General features: G+C 41.0%; 1 protein-coding gene across 1 annotated transcript in view; it reads left to right on the plus strand.

Moving 5' to 3' along the window:
- Window positions 1-588: 588 nt before the first annotated feature.
- The window catches only part of JAK1 (Janus kinase 1), a 61805-nt gene continuing 43057 nt past the window's right edge, over window positions 589-19336 (plus strand). Inside the window, exons 1-3 of the mRNA XM_081949160.1 lie at window positions 589-853; window positions 17963-18085; window positions 19042-19107. Of these exons, the coding sequence (XP_081805286.1) occupies window positions 19102-19107 (6 nt within the window). The 5' untranslated portion in view covers window positions 589-853; window positions 17963-18085; window positions 19042-19101. The remainder of the gene's footprint in view (window positions 854-17962; window positions 18086-19041; window positions 19108-19336) is intronic.

Below are 19336 nucleotides of genomic sequence, written 5' to 3' on the forward strand. Positions count from 1 at the left end.
GATTAAATTATCAGTCCAGTGCAAGGGTCAGCAACTGCAGTTCTGGAGCCCCATGTGGCTCTTTCATCCCTCTGCTGCGGCTCCACAATTGATGTGGCTTTCGGTTAAAACAGGTAGAGGAAAAAGGACACCGCACTAGAAAGAGACTCTATGTCGGCTCCAGAATTGAACAGGTGGCTTCCGGTTAGGACCTTTGTTTGAAAGTCGAGCCAGTCACTCTCTCTGTGTCCAACCTATCTCACACTACTGTTTTTTTGTGTGTGGGGGAAATATAGAAAGGCGTATATGTTCACTGGCTTACAAAATTATAAAACCGAGATGTAAACAAACAAACAAGATAGAAGCTGCAGTGGCAACAGTTTGAAAAAAAAACATTTTATAAGCCACATTGCAATTCTTCATTAGGTTTTTAATGCGCCACTGCCTGGCGATGCGGTAAAAGAAGAAAAAAAAGGCTGACGTCGGGTCAGCCACCTTCCGTTGCAGTCTTGGAACAGATATCCGTTTAAGAAATAGAATATCCCGGGGTTAAAAAAACACAACACCTTGAAGTCCCTAAGCTTCGCTTCGTAGTGTTCAGTGCGCCTGCTCCGGGGCAATCCCCGGCGCATGCGCAGAGCTCCGCAGCGGTGGCGTCTTCGTAGGGACTGAAGAACGCTGTCGGCTCGGTGGGTCAGTCAGCATCCAGCGGGGGCGTCGTCGATTTCGGATGTAAACGCGGGGGCTACGAGAACGATTTAGAAACTCCCTCCGTCAAGGCTGGAGGAGAAGAGGGCATATGACGGACAGGGAGTGAGAGCGGGGTGCTGGTGGTGTCCCGCACCCGCTTTTCTTCGAGGAGACGTCGAAAGGGGTGAGTGCGGGGTGGGGGTGGGGGAAAGCGGGGTTTTGCCTTCGTTTCAACTGGTGGACTCCGGAAGGGGGGAGAGAAAAAAGAGGGGGCGTTCGGGGAATCCGGAAAAGAAGTGGGGCAGCGGGGAGGAGGCAGCCCCCTCTTCTCTCCCCCACCCCGGGCCAAAGGCTGGAGCTGCCTCCCCACGACACCATCCGCCCTTCGGGCAGGAGCGAGGCTTAATCGGACACCCCCTTCTCCCCCGTTCGCCTTCCCTGCGCGGCGCGGGCATTCGCCTGCCTGGCAAGTCCTTCCACCCTTCCGCTCCATTTTGCTTCTCTACCCCCGCCCCCCATCTCCTCCCGCGGGAGGGCAGGGCTGTCTTGTTCTCCGAAGCCAGTAGCTTGATCCGGGGTTAGGGAAGAGCCAGGTGAATGGAGGAGTGTGTGTATGTGGGGATGATACTGACTGGCGTGATAAGAAGTTTAGTAGCGAAAGGAAAGAAGAAGAGCGAGAGAGAGAAAAAGGAAGCGAAGCCGCTTCCTTCCCTTTTTGCGTCTAAAGTTCTCCTCCTGTTAGCTGTAAACAGCCCCTCCGGTGGCTCTGGCAGACATCCTGTTTATAAAAGTTATTCTTTGGATTGCTGCTGCTTCCAAGTGTATCTCCCTCTGCTCCCCCCGCCCCCCTTGACTTCAATTTCTTCGTGTCTTCTGGACTTTGCCGCAAGAGGATCAATTCTGATCATGGTTTCAGGTTGTCATTCCCCCCCCCCCCCGCCCCGCTTCCCCCCTCCAGGGTTCCTATTCCTGATCGGTGACCATCACGATGTTGATAAAATGAGGTGTTCACTAACTGACAACATGGGGGATTTAGGATACCTATTTAGCTTTTGCAACCACTTTCCCTCCTGGTTGCATGTTTTTAACTGGGTTTTGTTTCCTGAAGATTGGTCGGCTTTATGTGCTCAGAAGCCAACCATGTTTGCTATAGGTAATAGCCTAGCACTTGGACTTATATACTGCTTCACAGTGCTTTACAGCCCTCTCTAAGCGTTTTCAGAGTCAGCATATTGCCCCCAACAATCTTACCAACCTGAAAGGCTGAATCAACCTTCAGCTGGTGGTGAGACTCAAACTGCTGACAGTCAGCAAAAGTAGCCTGCAGTACTGCATTCTAACCACTGTGCCACCACGTCTCTAGTAATTAAAGGGATAAATTAGAAAGAGCAAATATGGTGCAGGTAGTCCTTGATTTACGACCACAATTGAGCCCCAATTTCTGTTGGTAAGTGAAACACTTGTTAAGTGAGTTTTGCCCTATTTTACAACCTTTTTGATGCAATTAAGTGAATCACTGCAGTTATTAAAATAGAAATACAGTTAAGTGAACCCAGCTTCCCCGTTGACTTTGCTTGTCAGGTCATAAAAGGTGAACACATGACCCCGTAGGACACTACAAATGTCATAAATATGAACTAGTTGACAAGCGTCTGAATTCTGGCTGTATGACCATGCAATGGTCATAAGTGTGAAAAATTGTCATAAGTCCCTTTTTTCAGTGCTGAAACTTCAAATGGTCATTAAATGAGCTGTTGAGGTTTACCTATATATCAAATGCTCCTGCCACCATGTTCAATTAACCTAGCTGCCTTTAAAGTTCTGTGGGGTTTTTCGCCCAAGTATTGAGTGTGGGAGTAAATGAGCTGATGGGTGAATGGGGTTTTAGATTTTTTCTTCTTCCAGCATTTATGTATTTCTATGTAGCCTTGCATTCTGATTTTTACACTTTGTTAAAAAAAAGTATTGATTTGTACTGTTGTTTATGATGTATACTCCCTGAATTATGTGCAAACTCTCTTTAATAATTAAAAAAAATCTGGAAAATTCCTTAATTGAGTTGGAGTAAGGAAAGATATCATCAGTCCAGTACAAATAGAGGGGAACAAATAAGGAAAAAGAACCAATGCCGTCTCAATCTGGCAGACTAGGAATTTTGTCATGGAAAAAAGGCTCCATAGTAACTTTGTTCCAAAATAAAAGGCACCATTTGTCTTATGTAGAAAATGATGCACAAATGGTACATTCTACTCTAGGATGCCTTTTCCAATTAGTAAAACTTGGCATGGGGAAAGGAGATTGGTCATTCTAACTTACTGACTGAAAAAAAGATGTGGGCAAGTGAAAAAATACCTCTGACGTAAACACCTGCTCCATATGTACTTATATGTAAGGCCATGACGCAAATACAAAGCAAATGGGGTTTGTGTTGTGACATTACACTATACTTCATCATTTTGGGGTTGCCACGGCTATCTGCAAATGCTAGTGTTAAAATTAGATAATATTAAAATAGTGTTGCTAACAGGTAGAAAATGGCAGAATTGAGTAACTATTAGTTTAAAAACCTAGCTCTTTTCTGTATCTTTGAATTTTTTTCCAGTATAAATTATTAGAAAATTAAATGATTGAATATAGAAATCAGGAACTCTTTATGTAGACATCTACTAAAAAAGTTTAGACTTTATTTCTATTTCTCTTAAAATATATGGAGCTTTTTTCTTGCATACTTTGTGCTTTCCTTTAAGTCAGTATTGACTCCTAGTGACTGCCAGGACAAGTCCCTGCAGTTTTCTTGGCAAGATTTTCGGAAAGTGTTTTGCCATCACCTAGGGGTGAGCAGGAGTGACTAGCCCAAACTGGCTTTGCCTCAAGGGGGACTAGAACCATGGTCTCCTGGTTTCTAGCTTGATTCTTTAACCACTACACCAAATGTATTTATAATTGACCATAAAAAGTATCACCCACATCCTGTGAGTTTTCTATCTATTCAAGTATGTATGTATAATTTATATCCATATGAAGAATGGCTGTATGTCACTAGCCGTGTTTCCCTGAAAATAAGACCAGGTCTTAAATTTATTTTTACTCAAAAGATGCATCAGGGTTTATTTTCAAGATAGGTCTTATTTTTGGGGGAATCACTAAATGCGTCTGGTTGACAATCTAACGGGCTTATTTGGGAGTAGGGCTTATAACAGTGATGGTTAACCTTTTCAGCATCGAGTGCTGAAACTGAAGTGCATGCATGCGCCGGAACCCAGAATAGAGCAGCTGTCCGCTGCGAATGTGCACAGCGGCCAGCTGCATTTCTGGGTTCCAGCTGCTCTCTTCCGGGTTCTCTTCCAGTTCTGGCACACGCACGCCAGATCCCGGAAGAGAGCAGCTGGCTGGAGCGCATGCGCATAACGGAACCTAGAAGAACAGCTGGCAGCAGCAGATGTGTCCACAGATGTGTGCCACCTCTGGCATGTGTAACGGGCATATATTATGAGCATCCTGAAAAATCATGCTAGGCCTTATTTTCTGGTTGGGTCTTATTTGGGGAAAATGTGTGTGTAGTGTGTACATCAGCACCCTCCCACTTGCACTCTGCAGCATCCATCCACATGCACTCATACCACATTAGACACCTGTGTGCTCTCCTGTATTAAGCAGCAGTCACTCCCCCACACCTGGTGCAATTGTACCATGGCATCCATTGGCGCACCTTCCCATAGTTGGCAGCAGCTCATCCCGCCCAACCACATTCATGCTTTGCTGCAGGAATTGTTTACCCGCCACCTACCAGCCTGCTTGTGAGCCACCTAGGACTATTTGAAAGTTATTTCTACTTTGTCTGGATTTAATCTCAATTAATTAAAGCTAGGTAAAAGTTATTGCATTTCCTGCAGACTGCTTTAAAAGCAGACATGACAAAAAATAAATCTGTCATCACCAGTAGTAATAATGCATGAGGAATTCTGCATAACATTTCCCAGCAGTTTCAAGGAGACTAAAAGACTCATATCAGATGTCTGAAGACCTTTCTAAGTTGAAGATGATAATTCTAAACTCAATGAAGTTATTGTAAGAGACTTGATTTTAGCAAAATTTAGAACCCTCACAAAATGATGCTTTAAACCAACTTTGTGAGAAACTCATAAGATAAGGATAAAATAGTTAACAGCCTCCAAAGTCATTGACAATTCCAATAAAATACAATTTAGTTCCCATGGATATGAAACATTCTTATTTATGAACCAAACGGGTATATCCACCCGTTTCACAAAGAGCTTCTCTGGACAGCGTACAACAATCAAATAAAACAATAAATATGTAAAAAAACGTAAAAATCACATTAAAAGCTAATTTATAAAAAATAATATAAAAACCTTAGGCAGAGAGATAATAAAAATGGCTACCTCAGCAATAAAGCCATCAAGGTATGCCTTCAGAGCCACAGATCTGATAACATAAACAAGTCTTGAAGGATTTCTGGAATGTCAACAGATGGAGCCAATCTAGTCTTGGAGGAAAAATGTTCCATAAGGCAGCCACCAAAGCAGAGAAGACACATCTCCTGGAACCTATCAAATGTAGACTCCTAGATGATGATTCACGTAGCATGCCTTGCCTGGCAGATCTCCTGTGATAAGCTAATTTAATCAGGGAGAGGCTGTCCCGCAGTCCATGCCATGAAGGGCTTTAAAGGTTAAACCCAGCACCTTGGATTGGATCTGGGAATAAACTGACAACCAGTGCAGCTTGTGGAGCAGAGGTGTAGCATGCACTGTTCTTGGCGTGCATACAACCTCGCATTTCACTGTCAGCTTTGACGTTTCCAAGCATTCTTCTGTATCTACTTTATGTCCATCGTTTATAAGACAAGTTATTGGAAAACAGTCTGCCTCCCTACTCCTCTTCCACTTGTTTCAAAATCTGGCCTCCTGCTGTTCCATGTGACTATATTCCCCACCCCACCTCCCCATAGCAATACAGATCCAAGCACAAGACTTGCAACTGCAGCTGAAAATAATCAAGCGCAATTCACTCACTCATTCTTATTTTTTGTTTTATTTTATTTATTTATTTTGTCAACATGCACAAGGTAACAGGTATTAGTATAGACATGGACATTATTGCATTAGATTGGTACAAATAAATGGATATAAATAAGTAGAACATGGCCATGAACACATAAAATGAGTACATATCAATGGGGACAGTAGGATAGGGACAGTAGGCATATTTTTTACCTCAGAGAAACCTGATCCCATGTCAGGAAGGCCTTTGAAGGTCAAAAACAGCACCTTGGATTTTACCCAGATGTAAATTGGCAACCAATGCAGCACTCAGAGGTGAAGTGCGTACCTTCCTGGGGGCCCAGTCACATTCCAAACCAGCTGAAGCCTCCAGATTTATTTATTTATGTTTCATGCTTCTTAACAGCCCATTCCCCTCAGATGCTTTTCAAGAGTAGCCCCATGTACAGCACATTACAGTAGTCCATTCTGGAGATAACCAGGGCATGTGTGACTGAAAGTAGAGCCTCGCTGTTCAGCAAGGGGCCCAACCAGCACACATAACAGGAAACTGTGTAAGGGCCCTCCTAGCTAAGACTGCTACTCTAGCAGGAGTCCCAAGTCCAAAAGGATTCCCAGGTTGCACACCAGATCTGCCTGGAGCAGCACCACTGCATCCAGTACCAAATATGGTAAAAAGAACCAGAGGTTCTCGCCCCCCCCCCCCCAAAAAAAGAAAAAGACCACATGTCTGTCTTGCCAGTATTCACTTGAAGCCATCTAAAACCCTACTGTTATTAATGCACAGGGACAATACTTCAATCGCATCACATAATTTGTTATTTAGTCATTTTTGTGTTTCTCTTCACCTTTATGATGTCTTTTTTATCAGTCTCGAATAGAATAGAATAGAATAGAATAGAATAGAATAGAATTCTTTATTGGCCAAATGTGATTGGACACACAAGGAATTTGTCTTTGGTGCATATGCTCCCAGCGTACATAAAAAGACAAGATACACTCATCAAGAATCATAAGGTACAACACTTAATGATAGTCATAGGGTGCAAATAAGCAATCAGGAAACAATCAATGTAAATCATAAGGATACAAGCAACAAAGTTACAGTCCTGCAGTCGTAAGTGGGAGGAGATGGGTCATGGGAACTGTGAGAAGACTAATAGTAATAGTAATGCAACCTTAGTGAATGGTTTGACAGTGATGAGGAAATTATTTAACCAGCTTTTCCAAAATATCAGTCTTCTTTATAAACTGCCTGTGTCCTTGCTTGTAAATTAACCTCTTAAAATATATTATCATTACCTGTTTAAATTTTTCCTTTAATAGTCTCTAATATACAATTTCAGTTAAAACATTATGTTATGCATAACAAATCTATTCCATATTGTCTGTTTTTCCTGCTTCATTGCTACAATGAGGGTCCTTGGTGCTCTTTGAGCTTAGTTGTTTTCTTGCAGACATTTCACTACCCAAACTTGCTACAAATATTTCAGACACTAAATGACATACATAAGAATGTTTTATTTTAGTGTCCTATGGATGGCAAAGCAGTATAACTATTAGTATATATTAATCAATATTAGCATATTGTAGGATCAATCTGAGTTGGTCATTGGAATCAGCTGTTTATTCTTCCCAACTTTTGGATACATGCTGGAGCCCATTTTCAGGGAACTTCTGTCTCTACATGTGTTTATATTCTGGAGAGAGAAAAGTTCCCCAGCATGAGACTGAAAGCTTGGAAGAATAAACCTTTGGTCTCTGTGGCTGACTCAGATTGGATCTGCAACTTTATAGCAATAGACTTCACAGTGCTTTACAGCGGTTTACAGAGTCAGCATATTGCCCCTAACAATCTGGATCCTCACTTTACCGACTTCAGAAGGATGGAAGGCTGAGTCAACCTTGAGCCGGTGAGAATTGAACTGCCAAACTGCTGGCAGTCAGCAGAAGTAGCCTGTGGTGCTGCATTCTAACCACTGCGGCACCACATTATCCTAGGGGACATATATTTGCCTTCATTTGCAATATTAGGATATGACATAAATTGGGGTACTCAAACTTACAAAACTTTTTTGGAAAAGCTATCGTAGTAAGTTTACATAGAAACCTGTTATTTATAGCAACATGTTGTTCATATAGTAACACTGTCATCCATTGGTTATTAGGAACCCTTCAAATATGTCCTAATTCATTATCCTAAGACAGAATTGTTTACATAAAGCTTTTCCACGGAAGCCCCTAATCTAAACCATATATTGTAGCATAATTTAAGGGTCAGCAAAAGCATAACAAGTCTTCTGTTTTACAATAACATTTAAATGGCTTCAGCTTGAAGTCTGCTTTTCTACATTTCTCCTTTAAAAGAAGAAACATCTATTTTTAACAGAAAGGCAGCTGTAAGTTCACATACTGTGTTTCCCCCAAAATAAGACCCAACTGGAAAATAAGCCCTAGCATGATTTTTTGGGATACTTGTAATATAAGTCCTACCTCCAAAATAAACCCCAGTTAAGATTGTCAGTCAGGCAGATACATTTAGTACCCTATTTTCCCCCAAATAAGACCTGTCTGGAAAATAAGCCCTAATGCGCCATTTGGAGTAAAAATTAACATGACCTGGTCTTATTTTCAGGGAAACATGGGTACAAGATTCCTGGAATCATCATCTTCTATAGCCAAACTATTTGGGAGAAGCAATGGCAGGAGCATCTTATGACTTTCCTTGTTGGTTTCCCCATTGATTTTGCTTGTGGGAAGCTGGCCGGGAATGATGAGCATGTGATTGTAAGATGCAAGCTGGTTCTCCAGCACCTGGATCATGTCCATGAGACTGCTGGGATGAAGATTGGTTATAAGTACTACTTGCTTAGCCCAATGTAACTTCAGGCAGTTTTTGAATGAGAGATTGCTAACAGAGGATTATTGATCCTAATCTTTTATTATTTTTTTAAATTTAAATTTATTTCTGTTAATTCAGTTAATTTCAAAATCCATTCTTCAACAGTTGGCATCTCTTTTTCTTTCTAGTGTTTGGCAAGTGCAATCCTCACAGCCAATACCATGTGAAGGAATAGCACCCCAAATTGTTTTTCAATTGACTTGTCCATCATACCTAAAAGAAAAGCTTCAGGTTTCATTAAAATCTGTATCTTAAATATTTTTGGCATTGGCATTGTTATATTTATCCAGTATATTTTGACATATATGCAAGACATCACATATGATAAAATGAACGTGGATTTTGACTACATTTCCAAGACTTATTTTAATTGAATTTTTCTAATAGCTAACATTGACGGTCATTATCTGATCAACCCTCTTTTGTATGGCTCAATAGTGCCTTCTAAAATGTCTGGTTTAGGGTCCCCACCCTAACAAAACAGAATAAAATGGAATTTAATTTCTTCCAAAGAATGCCTTTTCATGTAATCCCATTTATATACTGATATAAACACATGTGCATAGATCTGCACTTTTTATCTTAATGCCAGGGTCATGATAAAGTTTAGCCACTGGATAATACAATTTGCACAAATTTGCTTGATAGAACCAGGAGATTAGGGATGGAGCATTTTTCTTCATTTGGCAAAACAACAGTCAGTCTCACCAAATATTTGGCTTTTAGTTATCCTTGGTTTTTTTTTTCTATAAAATGAGGATTATGTTCAAAATTAAGAACAAAAAGTGCCTGTGGGCAACAATAATCCAGAAGCCTCAGCTAATCTCTCTTTAACCATTGTTATCTAATAAACTTTGAACATGTGCTGAAACAGAATACCGTATTTTTTGGACTATAAGATGCTCCGGACTATAAGACACACCTAGCTTTTGGGGAGGAAAACAAGGGAGAAAAAAATCTGCCTCTGCCTCTCAGCATCCATCCAGTATTCATCTGGCTTCTTTGGCACCCGGTTCACTGCCGCCACTGCCTGTTCGGAGCGGCCCGTTTGCCATAGCCTGTTTGCTGCTGCCCATTCGGCACAGCCCATTTGCCATGGACCATTCACTGCTGCCTTTTCACCATGGCCAGTTCACTGCAGCCCATTCACTGCCACGACCCGTTTGTCACCCATTCTAGAACAACTGATTGGTGTCACACCAACCTCCCTCCCTCCACCACAATAGGAGGAGTATAAGTCATTTGTACCCACTTTTGGGGGGAGGAAAAGTGCGTCTTATACTCCAAAAAATATGGTAGCTCTGCTCTACATTTTGCATGAGAATTTTTCAAATGTTTGACATTACCACATGCCCCTCTAGTCATCTCCAAATGACTAATTATTCTTCTGCTTTCCAGTCTATTCTAGACTGTTAAAATGTAGATGTCTAGGCTAACCATCTTCAGTTGTTGGAGAAAAGGAGGGATATGATTGTGTTTTATGGTGGTTTGGCTGAAAATGAGCATTTCTGGGCTTTATTCAAATATTTTCAAGATTCCCCCCCCCCTTTAATTTGGAGGTTCTCTTGTACTTGCATCTCCTGTTTGAGAAAGTGGCAGTTGTGACCAAGAAGGCCTTTGCCATGTTGTGCACGAACTATCCCCTTCCTGGACTAACAGTCTCCCATGCTGTTGTGGACCACCAGCAGAGCTGATGGCAGATTCAGACAGTGAGGAGGTTGGGGAGGAACATGGGCCAGTCCTGGAGTCTGGGGAAGGCTCTGTGTCAGAGGCAGAGAGGAGGGGCAAAGCGGTATGCCAGTTATCAGTGCCTTCAGAGTCAGACATCAGTGAGGCAGATGAGCAGCTGGAGCCTGTTCCCAGTGTGTGCATGCGCAGAGTTGCCAGATGAAGAGAACAGCTAAAGAACAGGGGTCAACTTGGGAGTAAAGCACAGGTGGACGATGAATGGCCCCTCCCAGAGGAAATAAAAGAGCAAAAGGGGAGTGGAGTTGCAGGAGACAATTAGTTTGCTTAATTGGTTTGTGACTCCTTGCCAAGTTTTGCAAATATCGGCCTGGCAGCTCTCCAAGCCAGATAAGGTCTGTGACTGTAAATCCTCCCTTGAAAGACTTTTCTGGATGTGAATGAGCAGAATTCACAGTAAATTAATAAAACGAGTGTTTGTCAGGACCAGGAATTTGCTTCATGCTCTTGGGAAGCCTAGGTCAGAACACATGCCCTGATCACCTCCTAGGTGAACTATTGTAATGCACTGTGCATGGGTCTGCTTTTGAAGAGTATCTGGAAACTTCAGTTGGTCCAAAATGTAGTGGCTTGCAAAAAATCTGCTTTTATAAATCTTTATAAAGTTTATAAATTATATAAACTACACCCAAAAAAAGTAACATTAAAACTTGGCTTTCTTATGTTACCTTGATCTTATTAGTCTTACAGCAAAATCAGTGTAATGTTATGTTGCTGGAAGCGGTTTATGTTTTTAACTTGGTTGTAAAAGAAGAGCCTCAAATTGCTAAGAGTCTCAAATGATTTGCTATGTTTATTCCCCACTTCCCTCCCACTGCAGACTAGAAGACTAAAAATAGTGTTCAAAGTTCTCTTTCAAAGATTTTTGTGTAGGCTGACCAGTCTTTAAGTTTGTATCCTGAGGTCTGTCATAATAAGTAAACTCAAACAGGAAGACTGTTGTTAACATGATACTATTTCAGGGCTGCAGAATAAATCTTTTGGTTTGCTAAAAGAATATCCACTGCAGACTCTAGGGTAAATTTCATAATGTGTGCATTTTATTAAGTAACAGATTTATTCATCAAATACAATAACTATTCTTGGACAAGACAGATATGCATATTTCATCCCCCCCAAAAAACAACAACTACTACAAACTGCACATGATTTGTACCAGAGGAGCCTTCCTCCAACGAAGTAAGTTAATAGGTGAAATTTACTCATATAACAATTGACAGTCAATTATACTGATGCAATTAGTGTTATTGCATCAGTAATATTGCAATATAAACCAATTAAATGAAAGGCAGACAATAACTGTTTTTTTTCCTTAAATGTGCACATGGACACATCTATGTATCCATACTATGTGTACAATTCTGATCACTTTAGCTCAGACATTATATTGTAAAAGTGGAGAAAAGAGTGATCAAATTAATCAGGAGTGCTAAGGAAAAATCCAGAAAGGAATCTGGTACATCTTTTCCAACCAACACATTTTATTAAACATTTTGTTTAAACTTTTGGCTTTAGGCAATCTTAAATGGTCTCAAATAAAATTGGTTTTTAACACACTGCAATTTTTAATACATAAGGTATTTAATTTATATGTAACCTGCATCTGCTTAAGCAATGTTTTCCCCTTTCTAACCCCTGCTTCATTCTGGTTTAAATCCTACATCAGTGATTCTGTGGATCTGATGAGGTGACCTGCAGCCCTAAAATTGAAATAAAATTAAAAATTGCTCCCCTACCCTTTCATGATATCATTCTGTTCCTGGCCACCCAAAGAATGTGCCTCCAGGTTATGAAAGGAGGAGAGTTTCCCTAGATCAAATTATAGCAGATCTTGGCATATTGTCCCTATGCTAACAGAATAGGTAATCGGCTTTCAGTGGATTTCAAACAAATGACAAATTAGGAATTTAGATTAAGACATAATTGGATGGTCAATTTCCTAATTAATTTTGTTCATTCTTCCTGCTCATCTTATCCAGACTATAATTCTTTGATATGCTGATTAGAGACACACAACTCTGTAATCCTGTATTTTACATTGAAGGTCAACGTTGTTTAGCTTTTTCTGCTGATGACCCCATTTATAAATGTTAAATCAGGATTACTAGCAACTCTTATTATGTCTATGTAGATTCTCAATCCATCCCCCAGAATTCTTCAGTACCACCAACATGCGGGAATAAAACCCCTGCCCTTCCTGATGGGGAGGAACCAGTTGGATGGCTCGGATCTCCAACAGATGCTGAATGGCCTGTTCCATCAGTGCCCTCTTGCGAGGACACCGAGAGACCGGGCATGGCACGAAATGTTCCTGGGGGATGGAGAGGAATTCTAGCATGAGACCAAATTTAACAGTTTTGAGTACCCAATTGTCTGTTGTGGTCTCCTCCCAGCGGTGGGCAAAGAATGCCAGGTGGCCTCTGATCAGAAGAGAGTCCAGATAATCATTTCCTACGTGAAAAATGGTGGTTGCCTCCTCTCCGGTAAGATTTCTTGGAGGGGAAACACTGTGTGTTTCTACTGGACCTGTTCTGGTGAGATCCCTGTCTGGGACTGTAGGATTGGCGTTGTGGACGGGGGAAGGAAGGTCCCATGTCTGCCAGTCGAAAGGGCGACCTCCTATAGAAGGGAGTGGGCCGACTGTCCTGTTTCTTGTAGATGGATGAAAGGACCTTGCGCTTGTCTTTAGATTCTGTGAGGAATGGGTCTAAGGGATTACCAAATAATTGGGTGCCACTGAATGGGGAGGCTGCAAGGCGCCACTTGGTATGGTGATCCGCCTGCCATGGCTTGAGCCAAAGCAGACGCCTGGCCGTGACCGAAGAGGCCATGGCTTTAGAAGTGAATCTAGCAGCATTAAGGGAAGAATCAGCCACAAATTCAACCGCTGCCCTGATCTTGTTGAGATCCCTATGTGATCTAGTGTCAGTAGGAGTGATGCGCTCCTGAAGCTGTTCAATCCAAACCAAGGCCGCCCTGGAGAAAAAGGAAGTGGCCGTAGAGGCCCTAACAGCCGAGGCTCCAGCCTGATAGTTTTAGACTAAGGTTTGATCTGACCTTTTCTCCTCAGGCTTGAGAACCTCCGCAGGGGCTCCAGAGACCACAGTAGGTGAAGACAGGGCTGCAACTGATGCGTCCACTGGGGGGAGTCTCAAAGAACTTGGTGAGGTCTGGTACAATGTTGTAGAGACGTTTCTCAAGGTTGGTTGGCTGTGGGCCCGTGCTTGGAGACTCCCACTGCTTCTGGATGACATTCAGGAATATCTTGGGAACAGGGATCACCTCTTTTTCCACCATGGGTTTGGTGAATGGGGTACTGGGACCCTCAGTTGAAGCCAGTTCTGCCAGTTTACCTTGTGAAGTAGAAGCTGAAGCAGAAGATGGTAAGTTAGCAGCTTTAATGGCTTTAAGAAGAAGGGACTTGAAACTATCAGTTTTGAATAATCCGGTAAAGGCAGGGGTATCTGGGGTGACCACCTCGTCATCAGACAGGTCTGAGTCCTGCAGGTTATCTTGCTCCCCACGAATTGAGGCCTGAGAAGTAGAGGCAGAGGGATCAGGTTGCTGAGCCACAGCAGAAGATTTATGCTTATGGCCATGTGATGGAGCAGGTTGGGGTTGCTGTTGTAGACGCCTGGCCGTGACCTGTTTAATGGTTTCAGCAATGATGGTTGCCATATCAGCAGGAGAGGTGAACATGGTGTGGGGCCCCCCAGAGCCATGTGTAACTGGGAGGGAAGCCTGTTCAAAGGTGCACTCCCTATTGAAAGGGACATCAAAGAAATTGCCTCTGTTGTCAGGTTCCATCGAAGTCGAAGACACCAAAGAAGACAATTCCTCTTCTGAATAGGCCGGGGGTGGGGGTGGTCAGGGCCCATGGGAGGCAAGAAAGATGGAGCTGGGGACGCCACTTGGTAATCCTTGGAGGGAGGGAGGGAGGGCTGAGCAGTTAGAATATGTTGTTGTTTTTGGGGCCTCTGAAATTCTTTCTCAAGGGCTTTCTGCTGGCGCTCTTCTGCCCTGGTAGTCACTTTAGAGACCTTGGGGTTTACTCCTGAGGAAGTGACCTCTTTGGCTTGCTTCTTCTTGCTGCTCTTTGCCCCTGATGGCCCTGCCTCCTCTAATCCTGCATTCCTATCCATAGCTGGATCAGCCATTTCCCCAAACATAAAGCAATACCCCAATAAGATAGGCAATGATCTCACCCTTTTGCTGGACAGGTGCTCCTGATTTGGTCCACCTAGGGTGATCCCGTGTTGCTGGGCACTGCAAATGGCTGCTGTAGAGTTTGCGCCTTTTTTAAAGCGTCCAAAATGGCTGACTTTTTTTCTCTGAGGCTTTTCTGAGCCTCAAAATGGCCACCGCTATCTTCACTGGCTTTTCCGACCTGCAAAATGGCCACCGATACTAAGTGTAGCTAGATGATCTGCAGAATGGCCACCGGACTCGCCTGGAACCGCTGCGCGCAAAACAGCCGGTCGTGCATCCCGCCGAGTGCCCAGAATCAAGGAGCGCCGCGGGGAAATAGCCATGGAGCCGTAGCTTGTGAGCTGGCCGATCTGATTGCAAGGCAGGCTTCCTGAGTGAACTCGTGGCCGCAGGCAATCAGACGGCTGAGGAGAGGTAGCCAGAGATCAGTTTCAAATTTCCCTCCAATTTGTAGAATAAAGGATTATTTAAGGAACCAATTTAAAGGAACAACAATTTTTTTAGGAAAAATTAACCAATTAAAGATATAATTAAATAATTTGGAGGAGAGATCAATTTTCACAGCCAGTCCAGGTTGGACTGAGTGTGAAACTGGGGAGGAGCCACAAGGGCCCCTCAGACTCAGTCCGATTGGTTAATGAACGGAACATACCCAGTCTGGCTGCTGTCTCTACGATAACAGGAAAATGGTCAAGTTACAGTTTCATGTTTTCCAGAAAAATTAAGGTAACATTTCATATTTGTTCCTGGATTTTACAGTTTTGGTAGCTAAAAGAGGGATTTTGAGAAACAGTCTTTTCATTAGAATTAACCAATTGGTCTGGCATTGATTTCATAACTTCGGGTTGCATAATATGAAATTACATAATAGAATGATCTTGTTTCTTTGTGTGTGTGAGCCTTGCTATTCAGTTCTGATGCAATTACATGTTAAAACAGCTGTTTGTAGACTTTGAAAGGCCAGAAGCCATAATCTGGGTATTGGTTATTAATTTAAGCTTAGAGGAAAGGAGGAATCTGTCATAAAATATAAAATATAGATAGTAGAATTTTGGGCTTTGTTTTTAATGAAATAAACTTTAAAAAAACAGTGTCAGATTTCTTCCTTCATTTGTGCCTCTTCTACACTTCCCTAAACCTTTTCCTGAGAATCCTCCAGTTCTGAAAAGTACTGCAGAAATAGACATTCTTGGAAAAAGAGAGATTGAATATTGCTAACTGACACTGTATAACCTAATTGTTACAAGTATTCTCTCAAAAGAATTGATCTTAACAATTGTGAACAAGTTCCATTTTTTTAGCAGACCTTTAAAGTTCACTGATCTTATTATTCATCCCGAGTTTAAGTGATTGGGTTTTGTATTTTGGTTTTTTATATTTTGGGGTGGGTGGGTTGGAGGCTATGTAACAAAAGTTTTGGTATTAATTTAAACTCTTTTAATTGCTGAGTGTGTGAGAAAAATGTATAGATCAGGAGTGTCGAATCTTGGCAAGTTTAAGACTTGTGGACTTCAGCTCCTAGAATTCCCCAGCCAGCTTCCAACTTTGCCCCTATCACTACCATGATTACATTAATTACAGCATACCCAACTCACTTTTCCTCTAACTTCTTCCCAGTGCCTGTTTTACCATTAGGAGGGCTTGAATTTAAGCACAGTAAACCTAGCCATCAATAAAGTCACTAGGAATTGAGCGTGTATTGAAGGAAGCTGCTGATTCTCTCAGAAAATGAGGTTAATGCCTATTTGCCCCTACATAGTTTTTTTTTAAAGGGCAAATGAAGAACATTTATTATTTTTATTTTTACCTAGATACATAAAAAGGAGGGGAAATCCCAAAAAATAGTAAAAAAGCCCATCACAAATATATTACATTACAGTTTTAAAAATACGCTGCTTGCCAGCCTGCACACTCAGACATGCAAAACACATTCCCATGTTCTTTGTCACGTACTGTTGGTGTTACTTCCTCCCTCTGCTGGTGATACCGAAAGCTTCCCCAGAGTCCGGATACATCTGTGAAGATGATGAATTGAGGGTTTGGTTTTTTCAGTAATAGATGAAATTTTCAAGAAGCCGGGGCTTTCTAGAAATATTCTAGGTTTCTTTGCTCCAGAACTATGTTATTTCCAGCCATGAATTGTGCTTTTCCTGTTTCAATTCACTCTTCCGATCTACTGATCTACTGTGCCAATGTCAGTCCATACAAATCGCGAAATATTCCTTCCAGCTTTTCTTGAATTCAGTTTTATTTATTTATTCAGTTTCTGTTTGCTGTATTAAGTTTCGTATTCTCCATCTCTCTGAATAAATTATAAAGCTAAATGTTTGAGTATCACCTGAGATATGGATGAAGGTTGATATTAATCTCAGGTGATCCTCAAATATTTTCTTTAGAATTTTCTTGAGATCAGTAATATTTTGAATTCTTTGTAATCTGTAATATTTGAGGCAGCAAATTGTGCATTTGTAGCAGACCAGTGCCATGCTGTCATCAATCTAGAGCGATGGATCTTCTTTGGGATTTTTCTTTTTTCTAATAAATTGTCAGTGTTGAATATAATTGATGTTTACCACTGAATATTTGTGTTTTAATGCTTAAAATTACACTAAAGTATTTTAATGTTAAAAAGGTTTGTTATGTGTTACTCTCTTTTTTTAATATAAAGTTGATTTTGTTTGTTTCCAGTAAAATAGATTATCTCCCAAATGGAAGAGTGAAGAACTAAATTCCCTAGTTTTAGTGACTATGCTGTATAGTTAGGAAGTAGCATTTTTGAGATTATCTCAGTGTTTGCATTTTAATAGCCAGAAAGCCAGATGGTCTGTAATACTCTTGAATTGGGTTGATGCCAATTAGATGCTCATTAGGACATAGTAATATGGTAAGCAGTAGGATCTACTAAGCCACTACTCCAAAGCAGGAGGTGGAAACAGGGCATGAACACTCAGAAAAGCTTCCGGGAAAGGAAGGTTGGTACTTCCAGCCTTCCATCATGCAGAATATTCTGCTTAATTTTTAAACACATTGACATTTGGTTTTATGACTTAATATATAGATAGTCCTAGGCTTACCATGGAGCCTGCCCATTATGATCACAAGGGGTAATAATCATTGTGATAATCTTGTTTAACATCCCCTCTCCCCACAACTCTGCTCTTCCCAATGTGGTGGTTAAACTTCCTCTATTTTTAGATACATTGCTTATTAAAGTGCTGCTAAAAAGTGACAATTTCCAGAAATGATTTTTGCAGTTCCTGGAAAGAAGGACGAGTCTTTGTTGTAAAACACTGTAGAATGACACATTGTGATACACCTGTGCTTCATGAGTAATAATCATGAGAAAATGTAATAAGTCTGTAATCTATTCTCCATTTTACCTTGTGACATTGCCTGTCTCCTTGGTTTCCAGATGGCTTAGAATCAACAGAAACAAAATGTAAATGGATGGACATCAGAAAAATCTGACGTAAGCTTCTTTAATTAGGACCCTTTCTGCATTTAGAGGAGACTCTAATGTCTCCAAGTCAAGCCAGTAAGTGTTGTTTAAATTATAATTTATCATAACCTTCTTCAGCAAATATATAACAATATATTAGTTATAATATATATTATTAGCAATATATTATGACTTTTAATATTTTGTTTTTAGATGTTCTTTTCTTTAAACGTGAGAATCTTTATCTTGCCAGTAGGTGTTCTGAAGCACTCGTTAGATGGAGAAATGAGAGGGAACACATGAAATTGCAAAATTCTGAAATATAATACTGTGTTTCCCCGAAAATAAGACATATTATTATGTCTTATTTCTTTTGACCCCCCAAATAAGTGCTTGGCCTTATTTTCAGGGAGGTCTTATCATTTTTGAGGTGCAGGAGGCAGCGAGTCTGGTCACCTCATGACTGCTGCTGTGTTGCAATATTTTTGGGGAGGGCTTATTTTTGGGGAAGGGCTTATTTTTTTAGCGCATGCGCTCAAAAGCCCGATTGGGCTTATTATCCAGGGAGGTCTTATTTTGGGGAAAACAAGGCAGATCTTTTGAAGTTATCTTGTCCTATATGAATGAATTGTTAGACAAGGTTTAAGTATCATTTTTGCTGCTACTCAGATGTACTTCACTTACATTAAGCCATGATTTACCTTATCACAGTTTGTTGTACAAGCCCCACTTAGTTAGATTCACCCATGCTGTGAAGATATAACCATATACTTTTTAGGGGCTATGTATATACAATATGCTAAGTAAAACCCAAAATATATGACAGCAGGTTTGTGTTTTTAGCTTTCAGCTTACAGTTTTGAGATTTCTCCATTTTATTTGAACCTACTACAGATTGAAAGGAGATCGTTTAGTACTTTGTTTTGTTAATACTTGACTTGAAATGGATCTCTGCTTTTCCAAAATACTCAGTCAGAAGATCACCCTCTAATCTTACAGTTTCTGTACATTATTTTGTGAATTGATTCTATATTTCCTTTGCTTTTAATCAGATACTCTGATATTTTGAAAAGACACACGTTTTCTTGTTGGGAAGTCACAAATCCATATAAATGCAGGTATGTTCTTTTTCCTAAAAATTACTTCTGAAGCAGTAATTAATACAAAAAGTGTAAAACTTTGTATCCTTGTATTTGACTATTGTGGTATTGTTATTTTGCTATATCTGTCAATATGGGAACATATCCTTTTACCGTCTGTGCACCGTATTATAGAGCATCTACGTAGATGGCTTAGTAAGTGGCAGACGTAGGGTGTGGAACAGCAAAAACAGAAGAGAATCTGGTA

The sequence above is a fragment of the Natrix helvetica genome, assembly GCF_964273705.1.
Source record: "Natrix helvetica genome assembly, chromosome: 3".
Lineage (NCBI taxonomy): Eukaryota > Metazoa > Chordata > Lepidosauria > Squamata > Natricidae > Natrix > Natrix helvetica.